This window comes from Arabidopsis lyrata (assembly GCF_000004255.2).
Source record: "Arabidopsis lyrata subsp. lyrata unplaced genomic scaffold ARALYscaffold_9, whole genome shotgun sequence".
Lineage (NCBI taxonomy): Eukaryota > Viridiplantae > Streptophyta > Magnoliopsida > Brassicales > Brassicaceae > Arabidopsis > Arabidopsis lyrata.
In genome coordinates, this window is record NW_003302547.1 from 1383140 (window position 1) to 1395404 (window position 12265).

The 12265-nt window shown below is 34.8% G+C and overlaps 3 protein-coding genes and 2 long non-coding RNA genes across 5 annotated transcripts; 4 read left to right on the top strand and 1 right to left on the bottom strand.

Annotated features, from left to right (window-relative positions):
• The first annotated feature begins 946 nt into the window (after positions 1–946).
• Positions 947–1961, top strand: LOC110227166. The gene is made up of 2 exons (XR_002330944.1): positions 947–1236; positions 1647–1961. It is a non-coding gene; the product is annotated as an uncharacterized LOC110227166 (long non-coding RNA).
• Positions 1962–2289: 328 nt separating this feature from the next.
• On the top strand, positions 2290–2762 carry LOC110227167. Its single transcript, XR_002330946.1, has 3 exons — positions 2290–2378; positions 2477–2560; positions 2683–2762. It is a non-coding gene; the product is annotated as an uncharacterized LOC110227167 (long non-coding RNA).
• Positions 2763–3268: 506 nt separating this feature from the next.
• Positions 3269–6370, top strand: LOC9299361 (TMV resistance protein N). The gene is given in 6 exon segments (XM_021020545.1): positions 3269–4268; positions 4271–4326; positions 4424–4699; positions 4822–5721; positions 5870–6011; positions 6014–6370. Coding segments are annotated over 6 exon segments (2208 nt in total). The 5' UTR covers positions 3269–3739; the 3' UTR covers positions 6319–6370.
• A 699-nt stretch (positions 6371–7069) lies between these two features.
• Positions 7070–8463, bottom strand: LOC9299281 (gamma-interferon-inducible lysosomal thiol reductase). Its single transcript, XM_002863239.2, has 5 exons — positions 8080–8463; positions 7901–7966; positions 7613–7735; positions 7444–7536; positions 7070–7350 (listed from the first exon to the last, which is right to left on the bottom strand). The coding sequence occupies exons 1-5, from the start codon at positions 8353–8355 to the stop codon at positions 7210–7212; spliced, it is 699 nt and encodes a 232-aa protein (XP_002863285.1). The 5' UTR covers positions 8356–8463; the 3' UTR covers positions 7070–7209.
• A 2726-nt stretch (positions 8464–11189) lies between these two features.
• LOC9299362 (lamin-like protein) lies at positions 11190–12189 on the top strand. The gene is made up of 2 exons (XM_002863159.2): positions 11190–11578; positions 11757–12189. The coding sequence occupies exons 1-2, from the start codon at positions 11404–11406 to the stop codon at positions 12002–12004; spliced, it is 423 nt and encodes a 140-aa protein (XP_002863205.1). The 5' UTR covers positions 11190–11403; the 3' UTR covers positions 12005–12189.
• The last annotated feature ends 76 nt before the right edge of the window (positions 12190–12265 follow it).

Genomic DNA, 12265 nt, shown 5'->3' on the forward strand with positions numbered 1-12265 from the left:
CCAACGCATCATTCACATTTCTACCAATCATCTTCATCTATTCTGCCACGTCATTATGCAACACATTTGAGAAACCTTGACTTTGACTTAATCCCTTTTCCTGTATCAACTACGTGTAGCCGCAAGCTTAATTAGGATGTCACACTACCTGCATCTATGAAGGTAAAATTGTTGTTGCATCATCAAGTTTCTCATTTCTTGCTTGATTTTTTTTTTTTTAAGTAACTTGGCAGAATTTGGTATTAATAAACATTTCAACAAATTTTGGAGACAAATGCTATTAATTACTTTACTTTCTAGCTAAAGGGTATTTAACAAATTTAATTCTTTTCATTATTCTAAATTTGTCACTCGTGATATTGCCTAAATTTTTGATCCTTCAACTTGTAGTTGTAGATTGATTGTGTTTTTGGTGAATACTCACTTACTGATTGTGGACTTCCCAAAACTCTGTTATTCCTCTGCCTTGTCTCAGAGGAAAATGTCGTAGCTTGAATTCTCTCCTATGCTGATGAACCTTTCAATTATTAAGTTAATTATCAAACTACTAAGATTGATTTAAGCTTATGTTAGTGGAACAATTAAAATAAAGTTCTTTTCTAAACTTTTATGTTTTAGGCGTTGATGAACCTTGTAGTTGATTGAAAACGACTGGATTGAACTATATTAATAAGATGCCTACCAAACTTGTTGATGTCAAAGAATTGGGCCTAAACGGGTCAGCCCAATTATGTATATGTGGCCCGTTTAAACATCTCAAGGTCTGAGCAAGTGTTTTGTCGGTAAATGAGAAACGACGTCGTTCAGTTTCTCACTTGTCAACTTCGCGCCTAAGGTTTTGCCAGCGAAGCTCCAACGAATTTTTTTTTTTTTTTTTTTTTTTTGCGAAAATGCTTTCAATATAAATTGCAGGAGAAAAAAAGAAATTACAGGTCCAGCCGAGACCATATTGTTTTGTGGAACAAAGCCCACTAATCGTAACATAAAGCCTAAACAGCCCATAATTAAGGAACCTAATTGAACCACCAATTATTAGTATTTGTCGTTGGAACCACTAATTGAACACGATGAAGAAAGAAGCGAAGCTCTTCGAAGTAGAGAATAACGTAATACCCAGATTCGGACAAGATCAAGGAAAGAGATTGGATTTCGATTGAAGTTATGGATTCCGACGAATCTTGTCGTATTCAATTCTTTAATTTCTTCTCCATAGCTTATCGCATTCAACAGATTCAAGTGAGTTTGTCTTCGTGTTGTTTGTTTTTGTTTTGTTCTTGGTTTTAAGATCTTGGGTGGTTCTATTTTCGTTTCTAATTCATGGGTTTATTGGATTTGCCGCAAATTATTTGCAGATTTCATGGGGTTTTTAGATCATGTAATGTTGTTTAATTGGGTTTTGCAGTTACTGTGTTCATGACTTCATGTAATCTCGTGTAGGATACCAATTAGTTGTTATTTAGTTAGTAAAGTTTTGATAAAAGATGTGGCTATGTTTCATTTGAATGGCTATATTTCATTTGAATGCTATGTTTTATTCATCACATCACTTCTTATGATTTAAAAATCCAGTATAGTTGCACGTTTCATGTATGGTGAAATTCATATACTGAAGCTTATACTACTTTATTTGTTTAATAATTTTGCAGAATGGACTTTGAGTCTCAACATACAATAGAAATGCTCAATGCCCAGAGTGAATATATTGATATGAATGAGGAAGATGTTCATGATGAAGATATTGAGATGAATGAAAAAGAAACAGAAATCAAAGAACCAGAGCAAAGTGACACTCATCAAGCTCCACGAAAGAGATGTTTAACTTTATGGTCTATGATCTAAGAGCATGTTTATCCATAAACCCAAATGAGTATCATTAGCATTTTTTAGTATTAATTTAATTAGTTGTTTAATCTATGATACTCAATAAGATTTTTGTTAAATTTGTATGTTTAATGGTGAAACTTAATGGGTATCACTAAAATAAATTAGTATTTTTTTTTACAAAAATGAGAGAGTTTTTTTTTTTCCCCTAAATTTTTTTTTGGCCCATTCAAAACGTGACACATGGCCACTTGATACCGACTCAGAAGACTCACTTGAGTGATCCATTTCAACCCAGTCTCAACCCAAAATGAATATTTTTTAATATTTTTCATAGACTGATACTATCAAATATCATGGATAAACATGCTCTACCGTGAAACGTTGTGAACATGCTCACTGGCAACTGTGCTAAATAAATGTAAATCATTTGAAAAGTGATGTACTGTTTTGGTTCTTGATTCCGTTGACTTTAACTTTGTTAATGACTTGTTGAAAAGTCATTAATAAAGTTAAAGTCAACGGAAGAAGCCGGCAAACATGTTTCCTTCCCACAAGTAAGATGATTAGATAGGAGAACAAGTCATTTGAACTTCATTGTTCATAGGTTTCTTTGCTACAATTTTCTCTTTGATCAGATCCATCTGATTGTTAGGTTTTGTCTGGCCAAAGTTTGACACTAAAACTCCCTAGAGGGAGATGTTTCACTAATTTACCTGCCAAGAAGAAGAGCTTTCAAGTATGTAACTCTTGCTCTTTGTCAATTTTTTTCTTTCTGTTTCAGATTTATTTCACCGATTAAGCAGGTCTTCTAGGAACGAATACACTCTTTAAATAGAAACATCCCGAATTTATTTGTAGGTATGGCTATAGCCAGGGGCCAAATTCCTGAGCGATGGAGCTACGATGTGTTCTTAAGTTTCCGTGGCGAAGATGTGCGGGGGGGGGGGCTTTATAGACCATCTCTATATTAATCTCAAGAGATCTGGGATTCACACATTCAAGGACGACGAAGCACTAAAAAGAGGAGAAAACCTTTCCCCAACCCTTTTAAAGGCCATTAAAAGCTCCAAAGTTCACCTTGTCGTTTTGACAGAAAATTATTCTTCATCAATGTGGTGCCTTGATGAACTTATGCACATTATGGAATGTCGTAGAAACAACCCAGGACATGTGGTAGTCCCAATTTTCTACGACGTTGAACCAAGGGATGTGCGTAGACAAAGAGGATCATTTGGTGCATATTTTTCTAAACATGAAGCCCGCCACCCAGAGAAGGTGCAGAAGTGGAAGGATGCTTTAACAGAAGTTGCAAATCGATTGGGGCATGTCAGAGCAAACTACCGGTAAATTCGTGTTTCTCTGCTGTTGGCTTGGATTTTTTATCTTCTTTTTAACAAGTAATGATATGCATTATGCAGGAGTGAGGTAGAGTTAATATACGAAATAACTAAAGAAATTGGGAAAATGTCGACTATATCATACATGCAGTTACCAGCATACGCTGTTGGTATCAGACCACGTGTACTAGATATTTATAAGCTATTGTGCTTTGGTTCGGATGACGCACAAACTATCGGAATCTGCGGAATGGGTGGGATTGGTAAAACAACACTAGCGAAGGCAGTCTATAATCAATTCTCTGATCGTTTTGAAGGAACAAGTTTCTTAGAAAACTTTAAGGAATACTCCAAGAAACCTGAAGGGAAAATTCATCTTCAGCGAAAACTTCTTTCTGATATCACAAAAAACAATGACCAAGTGTTCAACATGGATCACGCAGTGAAATAAAAGATTTCGCAATAGAAGAGTACTTGTTGTAATTGATGATGTTGAAGACGTTGATCAGCTAGCTTCAGTCGGAATAGATTTGAGCTGCTTTGGGCCAGGAAGCAGGATAATCATTACAAGCAGGGACATGCATTTGTTAGAGTTGCTCAAGGTTGAAAATATATATTTACCAAATGCGCTCAACAGTGAAAAATCTCTTAAGCTTATAAGGTTGCATGCGTTTCGAACAAGTGAACCTTCTGAAGAGTTTATCCTGCTCTAAAAAAAGTTGGCTAAATACTGCGGAGGACTACCCTTGGCTATGGAAGTCTTGGATAGTTTTCTTTTCAAGAGAAGCATTTCCGAATGGAAAAGCACATTGAAATCGTTGAAAAGTTTACCCAATGATAACATTCAAGCCAAGCTTGAGATCAGCTTTGATGCTCTAAACGCATTCCAGAAAGATATATTTTTGGATATTTCTTGCTTCTTCATCGGTGTGGATAAAGACTATGTACGTTGCATATTGGATGGATGCGACTTATATCCCGACATAGGACTCAGTGTACTAAAGGAAAGGTGCCTCATTACATTCCATGATAACAGGTTAATGATGCACGACTTGTTACGTGATATGGGAAGACATATTGTCCGAGAACGTCTCCAAAAAAATGTGAAAGATGGAGTAGATTATGGGATCATGTTGATGTTATGAATGGATTGGCAAACTATCATGTAAGTAACAAAATCCTATGCATTCTCTTTCCCAACCAAAAATTATAAGGTAAACTTGGGATAACATTTCAATAACAAAATGCTTGTTCAATATTAGGGAACTGATGCAATTGAAGGACTCAGCTTGAAGGCCGAAGTTACGTCTGTTGAGAACTTGGAGGTTAAAGCATTTTCAAATCTGACGATGCTGAGACTGTTACAACTCAGTCATGTACATCTCAATGGAAGCTATGCAAATTTTCCAAATCGTTTACGATGGCTTTGCTGGTTAGGATTTCCTCTACACTCCATTCCAACAGACTTTCGTTTGGGAAGTTTAGTTATCCTGGACATGCAGTACAGCAACCTAAAACGACTTTGGGGTGATGGAAAGGTAAAAGTATTAGAATACATATCTTGGTATAAGCATGAGCATTATAAGCTTCCTTTGAAATTAGAAAACTTATTCTATATTGGTGTGATTATTGTTTTTCTTTTATTTTGTTCTATCTACAGCAGCCTCAGTCCCTTAAGGAGTTAAAATACCTTGACCTCAGTCATTCTATCCAATTGACAGACACTCCAGACTTTTCAAATCTCCCCAATCTTGAGAAGTTGCTCTTGATTAATTGTAAAAGTTTGGTTCGGGTTCACAAGTCGATAGGGACTCTTCACGAAAAGCTAATACTATTAAATCTAAAAGACTGCACCAAGCTTGGTGACCTCCCTTTGGAACTTTATATGTTGAAATCGCTGGAAACTCTCATTGTCTCAGGCTGCGTTAAACTTGAGAGATTGGACAATGCTTTGCGTGACATGAAATCCTTAACAACTCTTAAGGCCAATTATACCGCTATAACGCAAATTCCATATATGAGCAATCAACTGGAAGAGTTATCTCTTGATGGCTGCAAAGAGTTATGGAAAGTCAGAGACAACACTCATTCTGATGAAAGCCCTCAAGCTACTCTATCTCTTCTATTCCCATTAAATGTTATAAGCTGCCTGAAGACTTTACGTTTAGGTTCCTGCAATCTATCTGATGAATTGGTTCCCAAGAATCTTGGGAGTTTGTCTTGTCTTGAGGAGCTTGATCTACAGGGCAACAACTTTCGCAATTTGCAAATGGATTTTGCGGGTCTTTCAAGTCTACAGATTCTGAAAGTGGATAGTTGCTCAGAACTTCAATCCATGTTTAGTTTACCAAAAAGATTGAGATCCTTCTATGCGAGCAACTGTATCATGTTGGAAAGAACTCCAGACTTATCAGAATGCTCGGTGTTGCAATCGTTGCACCTCACAAATTGTTTCAACCTTGTTGAGACGCCGGGGCTGGATAAACTGAAAACAGTTGGAGTCATCCACATGGAAATGTGCAACCGCATATCAACTGATTACAGAGAAAGCATCATGCAGGTTTTATTATATATCTCTCTCTTTATTTCCTAAACTATTGAACTGATTTCTGATTTTTTGAGCAACGTTAAACACTTATTACTCTTAGTTTCTATCACTAGGAAAGTGTCATTGGTTATGATTTATATGATGGTGTTTTGTGCTACAGGGTTGGGCAGTGGGTGCTAATGGTGGAATTTTTATCCCGGGATCAAGCGTTCCAAACTGGGTTAGCTTCAAGAATGAGAGGCATTCTATCTCTTTCACTGTGCCTGAAAGTTTGAACGCTGATCTCGTCGGGTTTACCTTGTGGGTCAGCAAAACGATGTCATGTCTGGATACCCTCCAAAGATCATAGTGAACAATCACACCAAAGAAGATGTATGGATTCGCAGTCCAGCAACAGATCACATTCGTATGTACCATGAAAAACACATCTGGCAAGGACACTTTTCAAATGAAGATTTTTGTTTGGACACAGGGGATCAAGTGGAAGTTTCGGTTTTTTTTGGAGATCAAGTCACCATTCTTGGGATAGGACTAACTCTTTCTTACAAAGAAGAAGACAGTAATTCATCAGACGAAGACGTTTCAGATAGTAGGCTTCATAGACGATAAAATCATTGATGATGAACTAGTTCTGGCAGAAAGCCAAAGAAGACCTCGCAAGTAAGACATACAAAATAGAACCATCAGTAACTCTCGCTATTCATGATGTTTGTTTTTTTTTACCCCGGTCTTATCTTCTCTTGTCGTGTGAATTCTAGGAAACAAAAGACGAGACTTCTGGGGGCGTTTGTTTTGTTGTCATTCATTATTATTGTGTTGTATTACCACCGTTGGTGATCCTATCTCTACCCATTTCAAAGAAACTTGGAGTGGAAAGTAGCTATTCACTAAAGGAACTTCGCGGTGATCACAAATTTACAACTCTTCGTAAGTAAAATCTCCACTTTCTATCAGTTACTTTTAAAAAATCCGTGTCTCTGTGTGTTTTTACAATTTTGGGTTGATTTCAAATTTATATACAATGAGTAATTCTAAATTCGTTATATCTCCGTTATATTTTTTGCCCTCGTCAAAGTCGCTATTGCTGTTGCAGTCATTAGATGATCATATAGTCCTCTTCTAATAGCAGAATGCATGCCTTCTTCTTAATTAAAATTTTCAACACACTATGGCTGAGATTTTGGCACTTGCAATGATTATTTCGACTACGTGCGTGTAGCCAATCTTTTGGCTAAAAATTTCAATCTTTTTTTTTGGCAAGGAACACATATTAGGTCTTCCAATCTTTTGTAACACCTAAACTTTCATTATATGATATTATCTTTATCTATTTAATATAGTTCAGTTTAGGCTTTTTTCATTATAAGGAAAAAATAGATAAAGCAGAAGGTTCATGAACGCGTAAACATACAAGTTTAGAAGAAACGTCTTTATTTATCATTCCACTTATAGCATAAAGCTTAAATCCATCTTAGTTTAATAAGAAGTTTGTTAATTAACTCAGTGATTGATAACTTCATCTACATAGGAGACTTGAAGCTTCGACACTTTCCTCTCAAACAGGGCAGAGGAACTGCATAATTTTGGTAGAGCCTTTCCTTTGTACGCTTTGCAGATTTGCGCAACCAAATTATGGTAATTCTGCATCCCCAATAACACAAAAATACATTTGAAATTAGTTAAAAATGTAAATAATTAAACCAAAGGAAATGTTGTTAAAGGAACTAAATATACATCATAGAGTGGTTTGCCGTTGAGTGTGACCCATGGAACGTATTCATGTTTAGGCTTCAAACTCGAGGTTTGTTTTGCATACCCAATTATCAGCTGCAATTACAAAAAAAAAATGGTTATAATTATATATGTGTATATTTTTTTTTATGATTTTTGTATATAGACCTACCTTTTTAGAGAGATCACCATTGTAACAATCATTGATGGATTTCTCACGTCCAGATTTTTTAACACATGATCCCCACTCATTCGTATCCTTTTCAACGCACTGTATGAACTTGTATTGCAATTTCTGCTTTCCAAAACCATCACATTTTAAAACCAAAAAATAATATAAAAAAAACCATCACATAAAAAAACCATAAAAAAAAAATCACATTTTCTTGTTTTAAGCTTCTCACACATCCACACATACAAAATAGTATAGATATAGTAAATAAATGTATTCGTTCTATACCGGATCGGGCAAAGTTCTTATACCGCAAGCTTCGAGGGCGTTTAGTTTGCATTCCTCCTCACCATGCTTCACAAAATTTCCAAAATGGAGTCTAAGATAAACATATAAAGTGATCTAATCATATTACTAGCAAAGATTGATTAATTTATCAACAAAAAGAGAGAAAAATTGAAACTAACCTGGCAAGTAATAGTCAGATTATTGGAGACATGAGCGTTACCGAATGGAACAAGCTTGAGATCAGTGATTTTGAGGAGATCGGAGTCAAAGATTTTACCTAGATCATGGACGATGAAATTCTGACAATAGGGACAAAGTGATTCATAGTAAAGATTGAGCTTCACTTTGTCGGATTTCTCAGCCACGATGAGGTTGTTTGAGAATGTGAACAGAAAGAGGCAAGCTAAAAAAAGACATGGGAACAGAACAAACTTGGTTGAAGAAGAAGAAGCCATTCCTAAGAGTATTAGTAAAGAGTTTGTGTTGAGTGCCTATGACTACTGCCTTGTGCAAACATTTATAGATACTTTTTTTACCGTATGTAAATGCTTTTTTTTAGTAGTTGGTATTATAAGGCCTGAGATTTTTATCCGCTATCCGCAGATATCTGTATCCGTATCCGGTTTTTGATCCGAAAAAATGGATATCCGGCCAAACGGATACGGATACGGATAGTAAAATGACGGATATCCCGGATACAGATACGGATACGGATACAAATAATCCTAAAATTTGGGCCGGATAACCGTTATCCGGCCAAAAAAAAAAAAAAAAAAAAAACAATTGTAACTTAAAAGCCTTATAACTCCATTTTTCAAGTGTTAAAGCAAAAAAAAACTTGTAAGCCCAACTTTTTTAATTGTTTTTATTTTATTTTCAATGTTAATAAATAAATCAAATTACAAAAAATAAAAATAAATTCTAAGAAGAATTTAAAAAGTTGATTAATGTCTCTTTTTTTTAAGAACATCATTTGAATCTTTTAAACTTTTTGCTACTTTAATAAATTATTTGTTTTTGAAATGTTTTGTATATATAATCAACTAAGCTTTTTATATATAATATTAATGAATTTAAGATTTTAAAACACTATTTCTGAATATTCGCGGATATCTGGATTTTTAACGAATATCCGGATACGGATACTAAATTGGCGGATAATGCAGATACGGATACGGATACTGATATCTTAAAAAAAGCCAGATATTCGCTCCGTTTACAGGCCTAGTTGGTAAGTAGTATTTTTCACTTGAGTCTCTTTTTGACTTTTGTGTCCATGGTAACTCAAGATGCAAATAATCTACTCATTTCCAGAGGGAGTAGTAGTAACTAGCTAGGCTGGTAGTGGTTAACAGACTAATTGTTTTTATCTTCCATTTGAGTATATATTAACACATATATTATTATATATCTTGAATATTTAGGTATAAGATTGTTTTTATATGTTTTAAAATAGAATCACACCAGCTGTAGTTTCTACTTTTAGTTTTACCTGTCTGAGTAGGTCTTGATGCATCTTTCAAAGGACTAAACTTTAATAGTTTTTGGAATCATTTTAACGTCAATAAGCTAAAGTGTATGTCTAGTCTAAACCAATTAGAGGTATAGTTTTGCGAGATAATTAATGACATTTAATTGAATAAACACAACTTTCGTTCATCAAGAATAATAGCTAAACAAAATAGAAACAATAGTACAATGTTTCGGTTAGCAATATAATTAGAAAACTTGATACGAGAGTAAAGACGTTCGGAGAGCTAATCAATAGATTAATTTTTTTTCCCATGTATTAATTTTATGTTAGTTATGTCTTTAGAATTTGAAAAATTTATAAGCAAGTAATAACAGTGAGGCGTTCTCGGTAATGGTAGATATGAGTGTCGATTGCTTGCCTAAAAAAATAATCGACTGTTTCGGGTTCTATTGAGCGTGACATCGCATATCACCCATGAGATTTGAGCGAGTCCGAGTAGTCGCTGAGAACTGAATTATAGACCGGGCGTAGAGTTGGACCAACGAATTCTGGGCTCCATTGTAATTTTCCAAAAATAACATTATTCTTGTTTTTTCTTTGTAATAAAACTTTTTTTTCTATAGTGGGGTTCTATTGTAATAGAAAAAAAAATTCCTAAAATGGGAGAACTATTATAGTTTCATGTCCATGGATTCAAATTTGGCTTTGCCGGGACGGATGATTCAGATCTTCTGTTGCATAATCAGCAGTAAGGAAGTAGTATGGTTCAAACCCCTGTTCAAAAAATCGGGCGCCTAGCCGCCTAGGCGGCCGCCTAGTCGGTGATCGGCAGTCAACCGCCGCGATTTTAATCAAATCGGACTATTTAATCGGTAAACCGATTTTGCGGCCGTTTAATAATTAAACGGTGAAAATCGGTTAAAAGTCACCGATTTTTTATAAAATTTTATACTGAATTTTGACCAAAACTCAAAAATTGATTGGGCCTACATAAGCCCACACGAGCTATACTATGACAAATAGAAACAATTAGTAGGGTCATTTATAAGAAGTCGATTTCATGCTTTCTTCCTACTATTACCGATGTGGGACTTTGTGATTTTGAGTTTTGTAGAGATACTACTTTCACATAACGTGGCAACTGGCAAGTGATATCAATTCAGTAGTCAAATTAATAATTTGAATATATTTAAGTTCTTTATTTTTTTTCCACCAAAATCTATTTATTGGTGGTCACTATATTTAGGTTCATATATTTTTTTTTAACGTGGATGTCATTTAGTTATTATTAGTGACCGTTCAAATCTGATACTTTGTTCTTTTTCATCCATATATTTAAGTTTCAAATAAGTTTTTTAAACTAACAAACTGTTTTCATATTAATAATAGATGATATTAGTCAAATGTACATATATTATATTTGATACATATATGTATTTTGAATATATATAATTAGGATGAATGTCAATTTGATGTGAAATTAAATTCGCAAAATTGATGATAGATGTTTTAAACTTTTTTCATGGTTTTTGTTTTATAAATTTTGCAAACATGTTATCAATTACCTATTTGTATAATAAATTCATAACACTATAAAATTATTATAAAAATAACACTATATAATGATCAAAAACTAATCCTGATTAATCTTCGATTAATCTCTGATTTTCCGTCTAGGCGCTAGGCGGTGCCCGGCCGCCCAACTAGCGCCTAGCGATTTTTTGAACATGGGTTCAAACTATTGACCGCCGGAGTTAAATGGTGGAGTCACTCGTAGATTATTTCTTTTCAGATATCAATATAATACAGTTTAATAAATGCATGTCGGTGTATGTGATCGTTTTATCATAAAGGACTGTGATTGACTATTGACTAATGATTATTATTTTTTTAAACTTAAGTTACTGTTTTGCCAAAAATAATAATTTCGTGGAAGTGGAAATGAACTACTATTTTTATGATAGCAAATTAATTCTACAATCACATCTAAAACAAGAGAGAGAGAGAGAGAGTTTTGCTATAGAGAGAAATGGCGAGATCTATAGTGCTTATCGCGGCGGTTGTACTGGCTTTTCTAGTGGCGGCGCCGATGCCGGAAGTAACAGCTAAGAAATATACAGTCGGCGACAAAAAGTTCTGGAACCCCAACATTAACTATACCATATGGGCTCAAGGCAAACATTTCTACGTCGGAGACTGGCTCTGTACGTTCTCTCTATCTCTCCACTCTCAGATCTGTTATATTTAGCTTCAAATCTTGTAATAGTTTCAAAGTTGAACTTTAAGTCCAGATCTGGTTAGGACACAACTCTTAAGGTTGTCCGAAAGAAAGATCTTGGTTCTGTCTTTGGACTTATCTTGTATTTATCACTTTCTTGTCAGATTTTGTGTTTTATAGAGACCAACACAACATTCTTGAGGTAAACAAGGCTGACTATGAAAGATGTATCTCCACCCACCCAATACGCAATTATACACGTGGAGCTGGGAGAGACATTGTTCCTCTCTATGAGACTAGACGTTACTATCTACTTGATGGAAGAGGTGGTTGCTTTCACGGCATGAAGCTAGATGTTTTAGTTGAGACTCCTCCTCCTCCTCCTCCTTTTACTCCTCCTCCACCACAATAAGAAATCAATTTTATGTTATCTCTATAAGTTGTTTTGGATTTTTCCGGCAAGTTCACCAACTTGATAAGGCAAATGTTGTTTTCGTACTAAAGATAACTGATTATGTCGTTAAATTTCATAAGATGCTTTTATGTATACTTTCAATTCATTATAATAAATAAAGGTTTTGTTTGTGGCTTAAAAAAGTGTTGATTATACACTCAACCTTAGTGTTCATTATTAATAGTTCCCTACAAATACATTCACAATCTATAGTATAGC

What these genes read in the sequence shown, in the direction of transcription:
- LOC9299281 (XM_002863239.2), bottom strand. Translation starts at nt 8,355, where the DNA reads ATGGCTTCTTCTTCTTCAACCAAGTTTGTTCTGTTCCCATGTCTTTTT. An exon ending in TAAGAACTTTGCCCGATCCG is followed by an intron (nt 7,736 to 7,900) that starts GTATAGAACGAA and finishes TTTGGAAAGCAG; the next exon opens with AAATTGCAATACAAGTTCAT. An exon ending in ATGGTGATCTCTCTAAAAAG is followed by an intron (nt 7,537 to 7,612) that starts GTAGGTCTATAT and finishes TTGTAATTGCAG; the next exon opens with CTGATAATTGGGTATGCAAA.
- LOC9299362 (XM_002863159.2), top strand. Translation starts at nt 11,404, where the DNA reads ATGGCGAGATCTATAGTGCTTATCGCGGCGGTTGTACTGGCTTTTCTA. An exon ending in CTACGTCGGAGACTGGCTCT is followed by an intron (nt 11,579 to 11,756) that starts GTACGTTCTCTC and finishes CTTTCTTGTCAG; the next exon opens with ATTTTGTGTTTTATAGAGAC.